Source organism: Apodemus sylvaticus, chromosome 13 (genome assembly GCF_947179515.1).
Source record: "Apodemus sylvaticus chromosome 13, mApoSyl1.1, whole genome shotgun sequence".
NCBI classification, from domain to species: Eukaryota; Metazoa; Chordata; class Mammalia; order Rodentia; family Muridae; genus Apodemus; species Apodemus sylvaticus.
Window position 1 is genome coordinate 93,708,279 of NC_067484.1, and position 14,372 is coordinate 93,722,650.

Below are 14,372 nucleotides of genomic sequence, written 5' to 3' on the forward strand. Positions count from 1 at the left end.
CTCACAAGAATCTATAATGGGATCTGATGCCCTCTTCTGGTGTGTCTGAAGACAGTGACAGTGTACTCATATACATAAAAATAAATAAAAAAAAATTTTTTTAAAAAGTACTTAAGAAAGGGCACTAGGATTTTAACTCTAGACATATGTACTTTTCAGTTTTAATTAAGTCTGATACAAAATAAATTGGCAAGGGAAAATAAGGATAAAAGTAATAGGGCATTTCTAATTTTCATGGTAGTAACTAACAGAAAAATATCCATTAAACAAGCATGAAACACAGTCTACAACACTACTAGCAACTAAATATAAATGCAAACCAAATAGGCAATTACTAATTATGAAAATGAAGGGGTTGTAAAACTATAAAACCATACTTTTGTAAAGATACAAGAAACTAGTATAGTCTTTGGAAAACAATTTAGTAATATATCAAAAGTTGTTCTCATTAGTATCTGATTTCTTAGGTTTTAATCTATGTAGAAACACAACAAAAACATTCAATGTTAAGCAATATAAAAATATTTGAAGTAGAGATGTCCACACAAAATATATATAAAGTACCATTCCAAACTATGTGAAGTATATCAAACAATCATACAATCTTCAAAACTCTCTTGAAACACACACTGAACTTGACCCTGTGGTGCATGCCCGTAATATCAGCACTTAGAAGGCTGAAGCAGGATGCTCCCAAGTTTGAAACTATCCTGGGTTACATAGTTGAATCTCCTTCAAAAAAAAAAAGTCAAATTAGTTGAAAATTTTTAGTTGAATATAGCTTTTCTCTTCATCCTCTGATTAATATAAGAGTAAAATGACTCTGATTCCTAATTAAGTTCATATTATAACATTCTCTAATTTCTTTAACTACAACTATTATAATTACTTTAAAAATAAATTGCCTAGAAATTGTTAAATTTCTCTAAGAGTTTCACTTCCTTTCTTTTTTTTAAAAGTTGGATCTCCCAACTGGAGAAATGTTTCAGGCGGTTAAGAATACCGGCTGCTCTTCAGAGGAATGGGGTTTGAGTCCCAGTATCTACATCACAATCACTATAACCCCAATTCCAAGGAATCTGATGCCATCTTTGATCTTCATGGATATCAGGCATGTACATGACACATATGCACACATGCAGGCAAAAATACTTATACACATAAAGTAAATCTCAAAAAAAAGGTGGGGGAGTGGGTGGGAGAGATGCTCAGTGTTTAAGAGAATCCAGAGAACCCAGGTTCAATTCCTAGCACCCACATGGCTCCTTATAACTGCTTGAAACTCAAGTCTTAAGGGATCTGATATGTTCTGGATTCTATGGGGACCAAGCACAGATACATTAATACAAAACAATCATATACATAAAACAAAATATACTTAAAAAATTTCAAACAAAGAAGTGTTTCCTTATGTTGCTCAGGCTGAACTCAAACTCAACTATGTAGCTCAGCTATGGTCTCAAATGAGAAAAATCTTAAGCAATTAACTATTAACATGCACAATTTGGATAGATCTCAGAGGGGACTGTGTTGAGTAAAATTTGCCAATTTCAAAGGGTTATTTTTCTGTATGACTATTTATTTAACATTCTTGAAATGAAAAAATTAGAGATAAAGAACAGATTATTAATGGTAAGAGATTGGAGGGGAAGGATGGGAGGAAGGAGGCTAGGATTTAGATAAGTGGCATGGAATCTTTAGTGGTAGAAACAATGTATTCATTACTAAATTATATAGAACCAAACACACAAGTGTAGGTTTCACACATACACAAGTATGCATAGAGAATTGATGTGATCTGAATAAAGCTAGTAGATTATAACAATAAAAATTTCTTGGTTGTGATAGCATATAGTATATGTATAAGATAAGGTATAACCAGATGTGATGGTTCATACGCATAATCTCATCCTTAGGAGGTTAGGCTAGAGGTTTGCCATAGTTTAAGGCCAACATGGGTATAGAGTGAGTTCCTATCTCAAAAACAAGCAAACAAAAAATAGACAATACACTACCAGTAGGAGAACCTATGGAAAGAGTACATGAGATGTCTTTGCATTCGTTCTTACATGTGAGTCTACAACTAGTTTGAAATAAAAAGCAATAAAAAAAGTGATTTACTTTTAAAATATTTGCAAGATAATAAAAAAGGATAGCTTGTGTTATAACTGGTAAAAGTAAACTGGTATGCTTTTAGTTAAGAAGAAGAAGAAGAAGAAGAAGAAGAAGAAGAAGAAGAAGAAGAAGAAGAAGAAGAAGAAGAAGAAGAAGAAGAAGAAGAAGAAGAAAAAAAATCCTTCACAGCTGCCAAATTCCTAAGTCAGAGTGCTTTCTTCTTGTTGGGTAATGGTGACAAACTCAAGAGACCTTGAAGTCCTCAGTAAAGCAGCACTCCTGCAGAACTAAGAACTAGGACCTCATTAGACTGAAGACTATAGTCAGCAATTTCAGTCTCTTCTTCCCAGATGTGGGAAATTTTCCTTGCTGACAGATTTTCTTGTTTTTAATTTTGGCTGACTTCTAAAACTCAGGTCTGCTTCTCCAAGTGAAAAGTAGCCAAAGATGAAATGGATTCTAGCCATGAAATAAAAGATTCTTTATTTTTTAGAAAAGAAACAATGGAGTGGAAAATCCATATAAACTTCAAAAGAAAATTCTTGGGAAATATGGAAAGACTACTCTTTTATCTTATAAGCATTCAACACCTGTGAGGCATCTGTTCTGTCACGTACATCAGCCCTGAAACAGGTTTGAATGTGCGTATGCGTGTGTTTAAATTTTAGCATTTGCTATTCATCAAGTCAATTAGGAATCTACAATTAGAACCCCTATAAAGTGTGCTTTAATCCTGCTCCACACCCTTCGGAAGGAATGAGGCTATACAACAATGTAGCTCCTGTATGAACAGGTAGTCTGTTCAACAAAGTATTTGGGATCATAACACTGGCATTCCAGAACCTATTGAGGAAACAGTGCTCAAAAGACTAAGCACTATAGGACATCAATTAATCATGCATGTATTCATTCTATGAATTTTAGAAGACATCCAGGGTAAGTATATGCTGTTATATTACACTAAACAAGTTTAAAAGTTCATAAATGAGGCAAGAGTTAGTTCAATTTATGATATATAAACAATAATCAATGCTATTAATTCTTGTTTTAGTTCTTTAACCAGATAAAAACCATAAGCAGAGCTTCATCTAAAGATCAAGTAATTTGATTCTACCAAAAAATCCTATCTAACTATACAATAAATTATTTCTATTCTAAGCTAAAAAATATATTTATAAAATCAGCTAAACATCATATATATGTACTTTGTCTAATTCTTAATTATGTCAAAATAGATAAACTAACTGTTGTGAATTTCATTGAATTTATAGTAGCTATAAATGCAGATAATAAAATAATATGTGATAACTACTTAGAGAGTTCTTAATAGGCACTAGTACTATGAGCCAAAACTGTTGATTTTGTAGTACTTAAGTCATATGTACGTATGTATGCATATAATGCTTATGTAAATAATTTTTGGAATGTTGATGAAACATGTGTGACTAAGAACAATAAACAACTGTAACAAAACAAACAAACAAAATCCAGACTTAAGGTATAGATATCCGGTCATGTTAGCGCCTCTTAGTTTTTACTCTTAGTTTTAAAAGAAATGCATGAAGCTTACTATATCATGATCAGTGTATACACTGTTCTGTAGATCACTGCTATTGTTTTAATTATGTTTTGGTCAAATGAAGCCAACAAGAAACCCCAACAAGAAACAGCAGGGTATACGGATGTGTGTAATTTTTTATGTGTAGACTTCCTTGACTGTCTATATCAAATCATCCACCCCAAATACTACTTACTCTTCCTAACATTCTCCTTTGTCTTTTACTTACATGAAGCTTTAAAAAGTAATGAGTCAAATTTGATTCCTATATAGACTTCAAAACCCACACTGTCCAGACAAGTCTGTTTGATGTCTTGCAAACAGCCTCTTGTATTGGTTTTTCTAAGTAGATCCCCCATCACCTTTTAAAAAATTAAGTACCCTCCAGGCAGGTCTTTGATGTTATTATTACACAGTCAGAGGATGTAGTTTTATAGGAAACTATGTAAAACTCATTGACAAAGGACTAATATTACAAAAGTCCTCATTTGTTTGGGAAATATTCAGGAAGCCAAACAATTTTTAAACAACATTAATTTTTTATGAATAGTGTTGACTATGCTAAATATGGTGGTACATGCCTGTAATCCCAAGACTATGAGGCTGAGGCAGGAAGATCTTGAGTCTAAGGCGGGCCTGGGTTATATAACAATTTCTAGACCAGCTGAGCTACATAGTAAAACTCTGTCTTAAACAAATAAACAAAGCACACAATTATTTAAGACTTTCAAAAGTCTAGAAGTAGGAAACAAGTCTACTTCTTATACCTTACCCTCTTAATGCTTTTTAAAGCACACCAACATTCCTGAGACCAGGAAGCTTATTAAAGAGCAGCAACAAGGATTGAGTAATATGCAAATTACCTACTATAAAACAAGGGTGAACTATTTGCTATGTAGTATTTGTCGGATTTTATAATAAACATATTGTTTTGCTCTCAAGAAATATATATATAAAATGTTACTTTATCATAAAACAGAGGTCTCCTGAAGACCCTATTTACAGAAGAACATAAAGAAGAAACCTGTCAAAATATATTTCCCTTTAAATACATAACACACTTAAATGGGTATGTTAGTCAATTTTCTATCGCTATAATAAAACACTTAAATTAGAAAGAGCGAGGATTAGACAGGCCAAGATGGCTCAGCAAGTACAGGTGCTGCCAGTCTGACAACCAGAGTCCAATCTCTAAAATTCACACGAGGGAAGGAGAGAGCCATCTCCCAACGCCATCCTCTGGCTTTACCTAATCTATCTGCCTTATATGTAAGAACTCCTAGACAGGGACAGGAAAAAGGCTGACACCCAGGGCATGGCTGTGTATACCTGTAAATACCAGCACTCCATGAGATGGAGGCAGGAGTTCAAGTTTACCCTCAACTACATGTCGAGGTCAAAATCAGCTTGAACTAAGTAATGCCTGCTCTATCTATCTGATACAACATGGAAACAAGATGCTTAGAAGACAAAGGACTCACACACTAAAAATTATAAAATCTATCTGCAAAATAATTACAGAAAGTGAAAATATTTCATGTTCATGATCAGCCTGGGTTACATAGGAAATTTAGGACAGGCCCAGACTCTGTCTTTTAAGATGACAATAGGAGCTTGATGGTGGTGGTGGTGGTGGTGGTCCACACCTTTAATCCTAACACTTGGAAGACAGAGGCAGGTGGATTTCTGAGTTTAAGGCTAGCCTGGTCTACAAAACTATTTCCAAGACAGCCAAGGCCACTCAGAGAAACCCTGTCTCAAAAAACCAATTTTAAAAGAAAGAAAGAAAGAAAGAAAGAAAGAAAGAAAGAAAGAAAGGAAGGAAGGAAGGAAGGAAGGAAGGAAGGAAGGAAGGAAGGAAGGAAGGAAGGAAGGAAGGAAGAAAGAAAGGCGAGACGAAGGAAGGAAGGAAGGAAGACAAGGATAAGAACCACCTATCTAGCTCAGGCTTGCAGTCTGACAACCCAAGTTTGATCCTCTGGACCCACAGAGTGAAGAAAGAGAACTCACTCATGAAAGTTGTCTTCTACCTCTATACAAGTGCCATGGCACAGACACTCCCAATAAATAAATAAATAAAGTTTTATAAATAAAATTAATCAATACATGAGATTTAAGATTAAAAGTTTTTTCCAGTATCCCTCTGTCAGGCGTCTTGCAGGAGACATTTATAAAATATAGTTGTTGCTTTAGAATGATGGTGATAATTAACATATATTGCTTACTGTGTTCAGACACTCTTCCAAACACTCCAATCAGTCATATAACACAATCAGAGGTAGATACCTTCATATCATGAAGCATCTGAAGCCATACAAAGTTAAATAACTTGTATAGTTACCATCTTTATTCAAATCAGATAAAGAGTATAGCTTTTTAGCACTTGTAGTTAAAGCTACAACTTACGGACCTGACCGCTGTATCTCATGCCTCTTTTTTAGTATGGCTCTATTTGAGCTATAATCAACAATTAACAGGATTGTTACTCAGGAGCTAATCCTAGCTAGGGATGCTGGCCCCATGCCTTTAATCTCAGCATTTAGGAGGCAGAGGTAGGAGGTTCTCTGAGTTCAAGGCTAATCTGGTCTACAGAATGAGTTCCAGAACAGCCAGGGCTACACAGAGAAACCCTGTTTTGACCACCACTGGAGAGAATGTTCTTAGCATGTATACACTGCTCACCTGAACCTATCTGCTTTCCTAGCATTACATCTTACCTAACAGATCACATTTCCACTTGGAAATACATTCAACTGTCTGTAATTCATTGGAAAACCAAGAAATGAACCCACACAACTATGACCACTTGATCTTTGACAAAGGAGCTAAAACAATCCAGTAGAAAAAAGATAGCGTTTTCAACAAATGCTGCTGGTTCAACTGGAGGTCAGCATGTACAAGAATACAAATCGATCCATTTTTAGCTCCTTGCATAAAACTCAAGTCCAAGTGGATCAAGGGCCTTCACATAAAACAAAAACACATTGAAACTAATAGAAGAGAAAGTGGGGAAGAGCCTGGAGCACATGGGCACAGGGGAAAATTTCTTGAACAGAACACCAATAGTTTATGCTCTAAGATCAAGAATTGATAAAGGGGACCTCATAAAATTGCAAAGGTTTTATAAGGCAAGGACATTGTCAACAGACAGCCAACAGACTGGGAAAAGATCATTACCAATCGTATATCCGATAGAGGGCTAATATCCAATATATATAAAGAACTCAAGAAGTTAGATTACAGAGAATCAAATAACCCTATTAAAAAATGGGGTACAGAGCTAAATGAACAATTCTCACTTGAGGAATATCAAATGGCTGAGAAGCACGGAAAGAAATGTTTAACATCCTTAGTCACCAGGGAAATGAAAATCAAAGCAACCCTGAGATTCCACCTCACACCAGTCAGAATGGCTAAGATAAAAAACTCAGGTGACAACAGATGATGGAACTCTCCTCCAGTGTTGGTGGGATTGCAAGCTGGTACAACCACTCTGAAAATCAGTCTGGCGGTTCCTCAGAAAACTGGACATAGTACTACTGGAGGAGCCAGCTATACCGCTCCTGGGCATATACCCAAAAGATGCTCCAACATATAACAAGGACACCTGCTCCACTATGTTCGTAGCAGCCGTATTTATAACAGCCAGAAGCTGGAAAGAACCCAGACATCCTTTAACAGAGGACTGGATACAGAAAATGTGGTATATTTACATAATGGAGTACAACTCAGCTATTAAAAACAATGGATTCATGAAATTCTTAGGCAAATGGATGGAACTAGAAAATAACCTGAGTGAGGTAACCCAATCACAAAAGAATACACATGGTATATACTCACTGATAAGTGGATATTAGCCCAAAAGTTCAGAATACTCAAGATACAATTCACAGACCACATGAAACTCAAGAAGAAAGAAGACCAAAGTGCTTTGGTCCTTCTTAGAAAGGGGAACAAAATAACTCATGGAAGGAAATACGGAGACAATGTATAAAACAGAGACTGAAGGAAGGGTCATCCAAAGATTGCCCTACCCGGGGATCCATCCCATATACAACCACCAAATCCAGACACTGTTGTGAATGCCAAGTAGTGCATGCTGACAGGAGCCTGATATAGCTGTCTCCTGAGAGGCTCTGCAAGAACCTTATGAATACAAAGGCAGATGCTTAAAGAAAACTATTGGACTAAATACTGGGTCCCCCAATAGAGGAGTTAAGAGAGAGGACTGAAGGAGCTGAAGGGGTTTGCAACTCCATAGGAAGAACAACAATATCTACCAACCAGACCCCCCCAGAGCTCCCAGGGACTAAACTACCAATCCAGGAGTACACAATGGAGGGACCCACGGGAGCCGTATATGTAGCAAAGGATGGCCTTGTTGGGCATCAATGGGAGGCCCTTGGTCCTATGAAGGCTCAATGCCCCATTGTAGGGGAATGTGGGGGGGGGAGTGGGAGTTTGTGGGTGGGGGAACATCCTCATAAAACCCTCATAGAAGCAGGGGGAGGGGGAATGGGATAGGGGATTTTTGGTGCAGGGGGGTGGGGTGGGAGTAGGGGTGGGACTAGGAAAGGGAATAACATTTGAAATGTAAATAAAGAATATATCCAAAAAAAAAAGTTATCCTTTGGTTGGCAAGTGTGACCTCCAGGGGAATAATAACATTCTATTACATTTCAAATTCTATAAAGTTATTAGTTATCTCCTCCAGGAAACCATTCTCTATTGACAGGAACTCAGGTGGATTGTCTAATAGCTGAAATGGTTCCATAAATAAGCTTCAACTTGAAAGCTCAAAAAAATTAATAGGTAAATCAAGATTTTTTTAATCTCTATTTTTCCCCCATTTTTAGAGTCTTCTCAGGAAGTTCAATCTTCCTCACCATCCTACCACCTATATTGCCTAGATATACCCAACTGGAAAGTCTAGTCTGAAAGAAAATGGAAACACATACTGGTTCTTCCTGGTATCTTCCTAAACATAATACACTGCATTAAAATTCTGTCACACAGCAAACACTCAAAATATATCTTGTGATTAAGTATCTCAATGTACACTAAACTTGCAACGGTACTTTGAAGTTCATAGTCAAAATCTATGGAGGCTATTATCACAAGATTTTACAAGAAACTAAATTTACCATGTGAAAAATTCAATACATCCCCACAATTAACCATTAGAACTGATTCAAGAGGATCACATTGTAATGGCATTACGGTATAATGTTAAAGCTGTGGAGGATCATAATATAAAACACATGGCTGCAGTAGGCAATCAAGAAATATTCATAAAGTTGGGGGTGTCATTCAGTGGGAGAGTACTCAGTCAACATATATGAGGCCTGGGCTTCCTTCCTCAGCATCACCACAAAAACCAAACAAAAGATTATATAACAGCTAAGATTATAAAGCCAGCAGGAAGATGAAATTAGAATTGAAATCTAAGTCTGCAGTCAATAAATTCTACAGTTTTTAGCACCACAAAGCATAGTTATACAAGTAATTACTGACAAGTTATATGAGAATTATGTTCTAGAGGCTGGAGAGATGATTCAGCAGTTAGAGCATTTATACTCTTGCAGAGAACCAAAGTTCAGCTCCTAGGACCCACATGGTGGCTCACTGCCGATAACTCTGGTTCCATGGGATCTGATATCCTCTTTTGGCCTCCATAGCCTCCTGAACACACACTGTACATAAATACTCATGTCGGCTCACACACATAAATTAAAAAAAACAATGGCTCCCCCATATGTTCTGTAGTACTTGTAGTTACAATGTAACAATTCATCAATAAAACAAATCATAAAGCATCATGATAGTAAATGCCCTTTAAAGTTGGAACATTTGCCTCTAAATGATGGTATTTCTATGTAAAAATATACAAAATAATCAAACCTAGTTTCTACGATTATAGTCTCAAGTATTTAAACAAAGACTGTACCTTGTACTTCCTTATCATGATATTCTTTTAGCTTTGTCCACAGTTCCTTGAAGTCATTGGATACATCTGCAGAATTAGGGCTTCCACAGCTGCTTCCTGAAACGCTCATCTTGCTTACCAGGCTTCACACTTCTATTTGCTGATGTTTCCCTGACCTTTCTTGTGTCCTTACATAGGTGTGATGTTGTCTTTAGATTGCTGAAATGCCTGAAATGAGATTGCGATGTCACTTTTTTTGCACGCAACTTTACATGATCTGAAATCAGACGAAAGCACAAGTGCAGCTATTTTCAGGTTTTCCTTGCAAGTTTACAATCACTCAGACAGTTTGACAGAAGCTGGGAAAGATGACAGAACAGAGCACAGTGCACTCCTCTAGACTCAGAACATTGGAGGCAGAGGCAGGGGAATCTCTGTGAATTCAAAGTCAGTAAGAGCTACACAGAGAGACCCTGTGTGTGTGTGTGTGTGTGTGTGTGTATGTATGTGTGTGTGTGTGTGTGTGTGTGTGTGTGTGAGAGAGAGAGAGAGAGAGAGAGAGAGAGAGAGAGAGAGAGAGAGAGAGGTGAGAAAACTATGATTTCAGTTATTTGGCCTTCGCATAGGTAAATTTACAGGCAGGTTCTCAATTTTTCCACCCAAGAGGAGTAATTACCTAAATTATGTTAAAGTAAAAAGGGCTCTAACATTGAAAGGTTTATAGTCATCCATAGTCAGAATTCATTTACTTTATGCTGGCACATACATAATCCTAGCACTCCAGAGTTGGAGGCAGGGGGACCCCAAGTTCAAGGCCAGTCTGGGCTATATAAGATGATCCTATCTTTAAAACGGGGGGGGGGGGGGGGGGGGAGGGCAAAAAAATAAAAGGAAAAGAAATGGAAGGACCAGCAAGTGAAAGCCACTAAGCCTGACGACTTGAGTTCCATCCTTGGAAGGGAAGGAGGGGACAAACTGACTGCAATAAGGTGGCTTCTGACTGCCACATGTGTACTGTGGCATGTGACCCAGTGGTATGGGCACATATGTTCACTCACATGGTAAATAAATAAATGTACTGATGTACATGAGAATGCAGCTCAGGAAAGGAGTGCTTGCTGAGCAAGTACAAGACCTTGAACTCAATCCCCAGCACTGAAAAAAAATTACTGTCTTAAGTTCTGGAGTGATGTGAAATGCAATACTGTTACTGAACCAGACACTAGAAAACATTCTAAAATATTACTGACTTTACAATCATTCACATATACATGTCATAAAACCAGGTATATGGCTTAACATACTATCACATGATAGAATCACATACATTTCTGAGAACAAGTCAGCAAGATATACATGCAGCAAAGCTCTAAGAACATACTGTCTATTTAGAGGTACAGAGCTATTAGTATAAAGGTACATTGTGACTCTTTCATAGTAAAAGTTAATGATTAACTTTAAAACTTATGTGGCCCCTAAAAAGAAGGAATAGTCTATTAAGAAACTCAAGTGAGTTAATACATATTTTAAAATGTGTTCTTAACTGAAACCATTAATTAGTGATTATAAAAGTAACATGTTGGGCATGGTGACTCAGCACTAGGGAGGCTGAGAGAGACTACTGCAAGCTAAAGGCCAACCTAGGCTACACAGAAAAATGATGGCGGGAGGCAGAAGAGAAAGGAGGGAACAGAGGAGGGGCAGGACACAAAGAGTCGGGAGATGTGGCTCAGTTGGTAAAACATGTATGTAGGACTCATAGGTTCTGGGTTCCATCCCCAGCACCCCTATCTGAGCACAGTAGTGAATACCTATAATCCTAGCACTTAGGCAGAGGCAGGAGGATCAGGAGTTCAAGGCCATCCTCTATTCTCCAGCTACACAGAGAGTTTGAGGTCAGCCTGGGCTGCACAGACTCTGTATAAACACAAAACAACCAGGGAAATGGCTTAGTGTTTAAGAGCATTGGCTGCTTTTTCAAAGGACTGAGCTTCAAGTCTTAGCATCCACAATCTTCTACAACTCAATTCTAGGGGCTCTGACCTGACCTGACCCCCTCTTCTGGCCTCTATGGGCAACAAGCATACATGTGATTATATGTGTATACACACACACACACACACACCATATATATAATAGATATGCACACACTACAAAAACATACATCATGCAGGCAAAACACTCATACATACAAAATAAAAATAAGTCTAAAAAACTGAAAACAAAGTGAAATTTCTAAAGCTGCAAGAATGCATTCAACCAGGTAACACTGCATAATGACATGAGTGTAGGAAGATATCACACTGAAACCCATTACTTTGTATTCTAGACTAAAGGTTAATTTTTTTTTAAAAGAAAAGAAGGTACTCAACTACTTGGTTCTTGGTAAAGCACTACAGAAATAATACACACATTGACCAAGTGTTACAAAAATTGCAGTTAGGCATTCTTAAAAAAATCAGCAAAAATTGAACATAGATTTCAAATAATCTTATTAATTTTCTTGTGTACACCAAGTTATTGTTAATCATCTTGGATGCAATAGTGATGAGACTATTTAAACGTTTTAAAAAAATTATTTTTTATGGTGCCCAGAAAAGAATCCAGGCATGCTAGCTGAGAACCACTGAGGTACATCTTGAACCCCATTTTTCTTTTTCCATTAAAAGGCTTTGTCTGTTGCAGGAATATTATGAGATAAACTACCAGCTTCTGGGATTCGCTTGAAAACCGGTGTGGGTGGAGAGATAAAACAAGAACAGATCACTTTGACAACTATTGAGGCTGAGTGACAAATGCGTATATGAGGGGATTGATACTGCTGAGAGCTAATACAGATTTGCTTCACAAGCTGTCTGTATGTAAAAGATACAGTATGGCCAATAAGAGACTATATTTAATTATGTATAACAACATATGGAATATACTTTCATTAGCCATATCAGAACTCTAGAAAGAGGCACAATTATTGACTTCAGTTTAGGGTTGGACACACAGTTATATCAGATTAAGCGACCTGCTCAAGGGATTACAGCCAGGAGTGGCTACTTCGTGGCTAGGATTTGAACCCCAAACTATACTTTTCTGTAGGAAGAAAAAAAAAATGTATGCCAGGCAGTGATAACGTACTCTCTGAGTTCGAGCTCAGCCTGGACAGCTAGGGCTACACAGAGAAACCTTGTCTTGAAAATAAGCCCCTCACCCTACCCCCCCCAAAAGGAAGAAAAGTTTAAAGGCTTAATTACGTTAATGGAAAACTTAAAAACTGAATTAAAATTAGCAGTGTAATCGAAGTATCCTTTAGAAAATTGCATCAATGACCAAGTGGTTAAAATAATCCAGAGCTTTTGTTGTTTTGAAATAGGTCTCACTATTTAGCTCTGGCTGACCTAGAACTCGCTATGTGGACCAAGCTGGCCTTGAACTCTGAAAGATCCGCTTACGTCTAAGAGAGCCACCTTGGCTGTTCAAGTGCTTTTGAAAACGGCTACAGTAGAAAGGATCAATACCAAGTTTGCAAACTTCCGCCTGCAGCATCCTTTCCGTCTCGTGTTCTCGCTCAGCACTTTGCAGCCAATCTCTCTGCTCTGGACCGTTATTCGCTGCGCACTGAGCCCTTCTCTCGCACAACACTCATCTCGTCTACCGGGTCTCTGTAGACACAAAGGTAGTGACGACTCTTCCGTGGATCCTCAGCATCGCAAACCGCCACGCTGAAGACGCTCGGTAAGACCGTCGCACCACCCAAGGGAAACGCACGTAACATTCAGCGTCCCTCTCACAAGCAAAACGCAGACTCGCCGCAGCCCTCACTCCAAGCCGGTTTCCATCGGCCTCAGACGCCCCTTCGGCTCCCAGCGCTCCCCAGGTCGGACGCAAGACGCTCCAAACACTACGCGAAAAGCGCGCGCTGCGCATTGGGCGCATGCGCGGGGCGGGCTCAGTGCTGAGGGGCGCGTCTTCGAAGCGCGCGGAGCCCCGTAGACTGCGCGCAACAGGAGCCCGGCCCGCGTCCTCCGGACCAGCCCGGGACCAGCCTACCTCGGCAAGTGCCTCACGCGTCTCGGCCGCCGGAGCCTCAGCGAAAAGCGGCGTCCGACCGGAAGTAGCTGCTCCGACCCAGAACGCAGGGTAGGAAGAAGGAGAGGCCTTTCACTCACAGCTTCTGATCCTCCCTGCAAAGCCCTCGGGAGCCCAAGGAACAGGGCGACGTCCTCCGGGCCGGGAAGGCCCCGCCGCTCGCTACTGCCCACCTCTCGCCGCGTCCCCTCCTCCTCCAGGCGGCCGAACCCTACGAGGAGGACGGCCAGAACCTCCTGAAGGCTGGCCGGAGGGCGGCCGGCCCCGCCCGGCCCGGGAGGCATCCGGCGTCTCGTGACGTCACGCGGGAGTTCCCGCGGCGCCACGCCCCTTCCCCCCCCAGCCTCGGGGCGGCAGCTGAGCTGGTTGATGGGTGCGGAGCTTCCCTAGGGTCCCTAAGAGCCTGGCGGACTCCAGCAGCGTTTGTGAAGTTCCCTGGACAAGTTCCTGTTGGGAGCTTGGCCGCGAGCCCTTGGGTTGGGCGAAAATTAGCCTAGACCGCTCTTTGACTGCTGCACGTTTCGTGGCAGGCCTAAGCTGTACAACACCTAGAGATGAGAGGAAGGATGTAGGACTGGATAGGCTCATCCTTGGTTCCAGCGTTAAAGTCATTGCCTACAGTTTAGTAATGTGCATCAGAGAGGCCTGGGTGGGAAACGCCACAACTCAGAAGGTTAACGCTAAAGTTCAATG

At 39.5% G+C, this 14,372-nt stretch overlaps 1 protein-coding gene across 7 annotated transcripts in view; it reads right to left on the bottom strand.

Moving 5' to 3' along the window:
• Rbbp8 (RB binding protein 8, endonuclease) overlaps window positions 1-13,973 on the bottom strand; it is a 72,374-nt gene extending 58,401 nt beyond the window's left edge. For 5 of the 7 annotated variants that reach the window (XM_052155422.1, XM_052155420.1, XM_052155419.1 and 2 more), the window contains exons 1-2: window positions 13,641-13,973; window positions 9,621-9,827 (exon numbers count right to left, since the gene is read on the bottom strand). In XM_052155422.1, the coding sequence (XP_052011382.1) occupies window positions 9,621-9,729 (109 nt within the window). In that variant the 5' untranslated portion in view covers window positions 9,730-9,827; window positions 13,641-13,973. Of the gene's footprint in view, window positions 1-9,620; window positions 9,828-13,108; window positions 13,504-13,640 lie in introns of those variants that run through there. The other 2 variants (XM_052155417.1, XM_052155415.1) reach the window with 2 other exon arrangements.
• Between the last annotated feature and the right edge of the window lie 399 nt (window positions 13,974-14,372).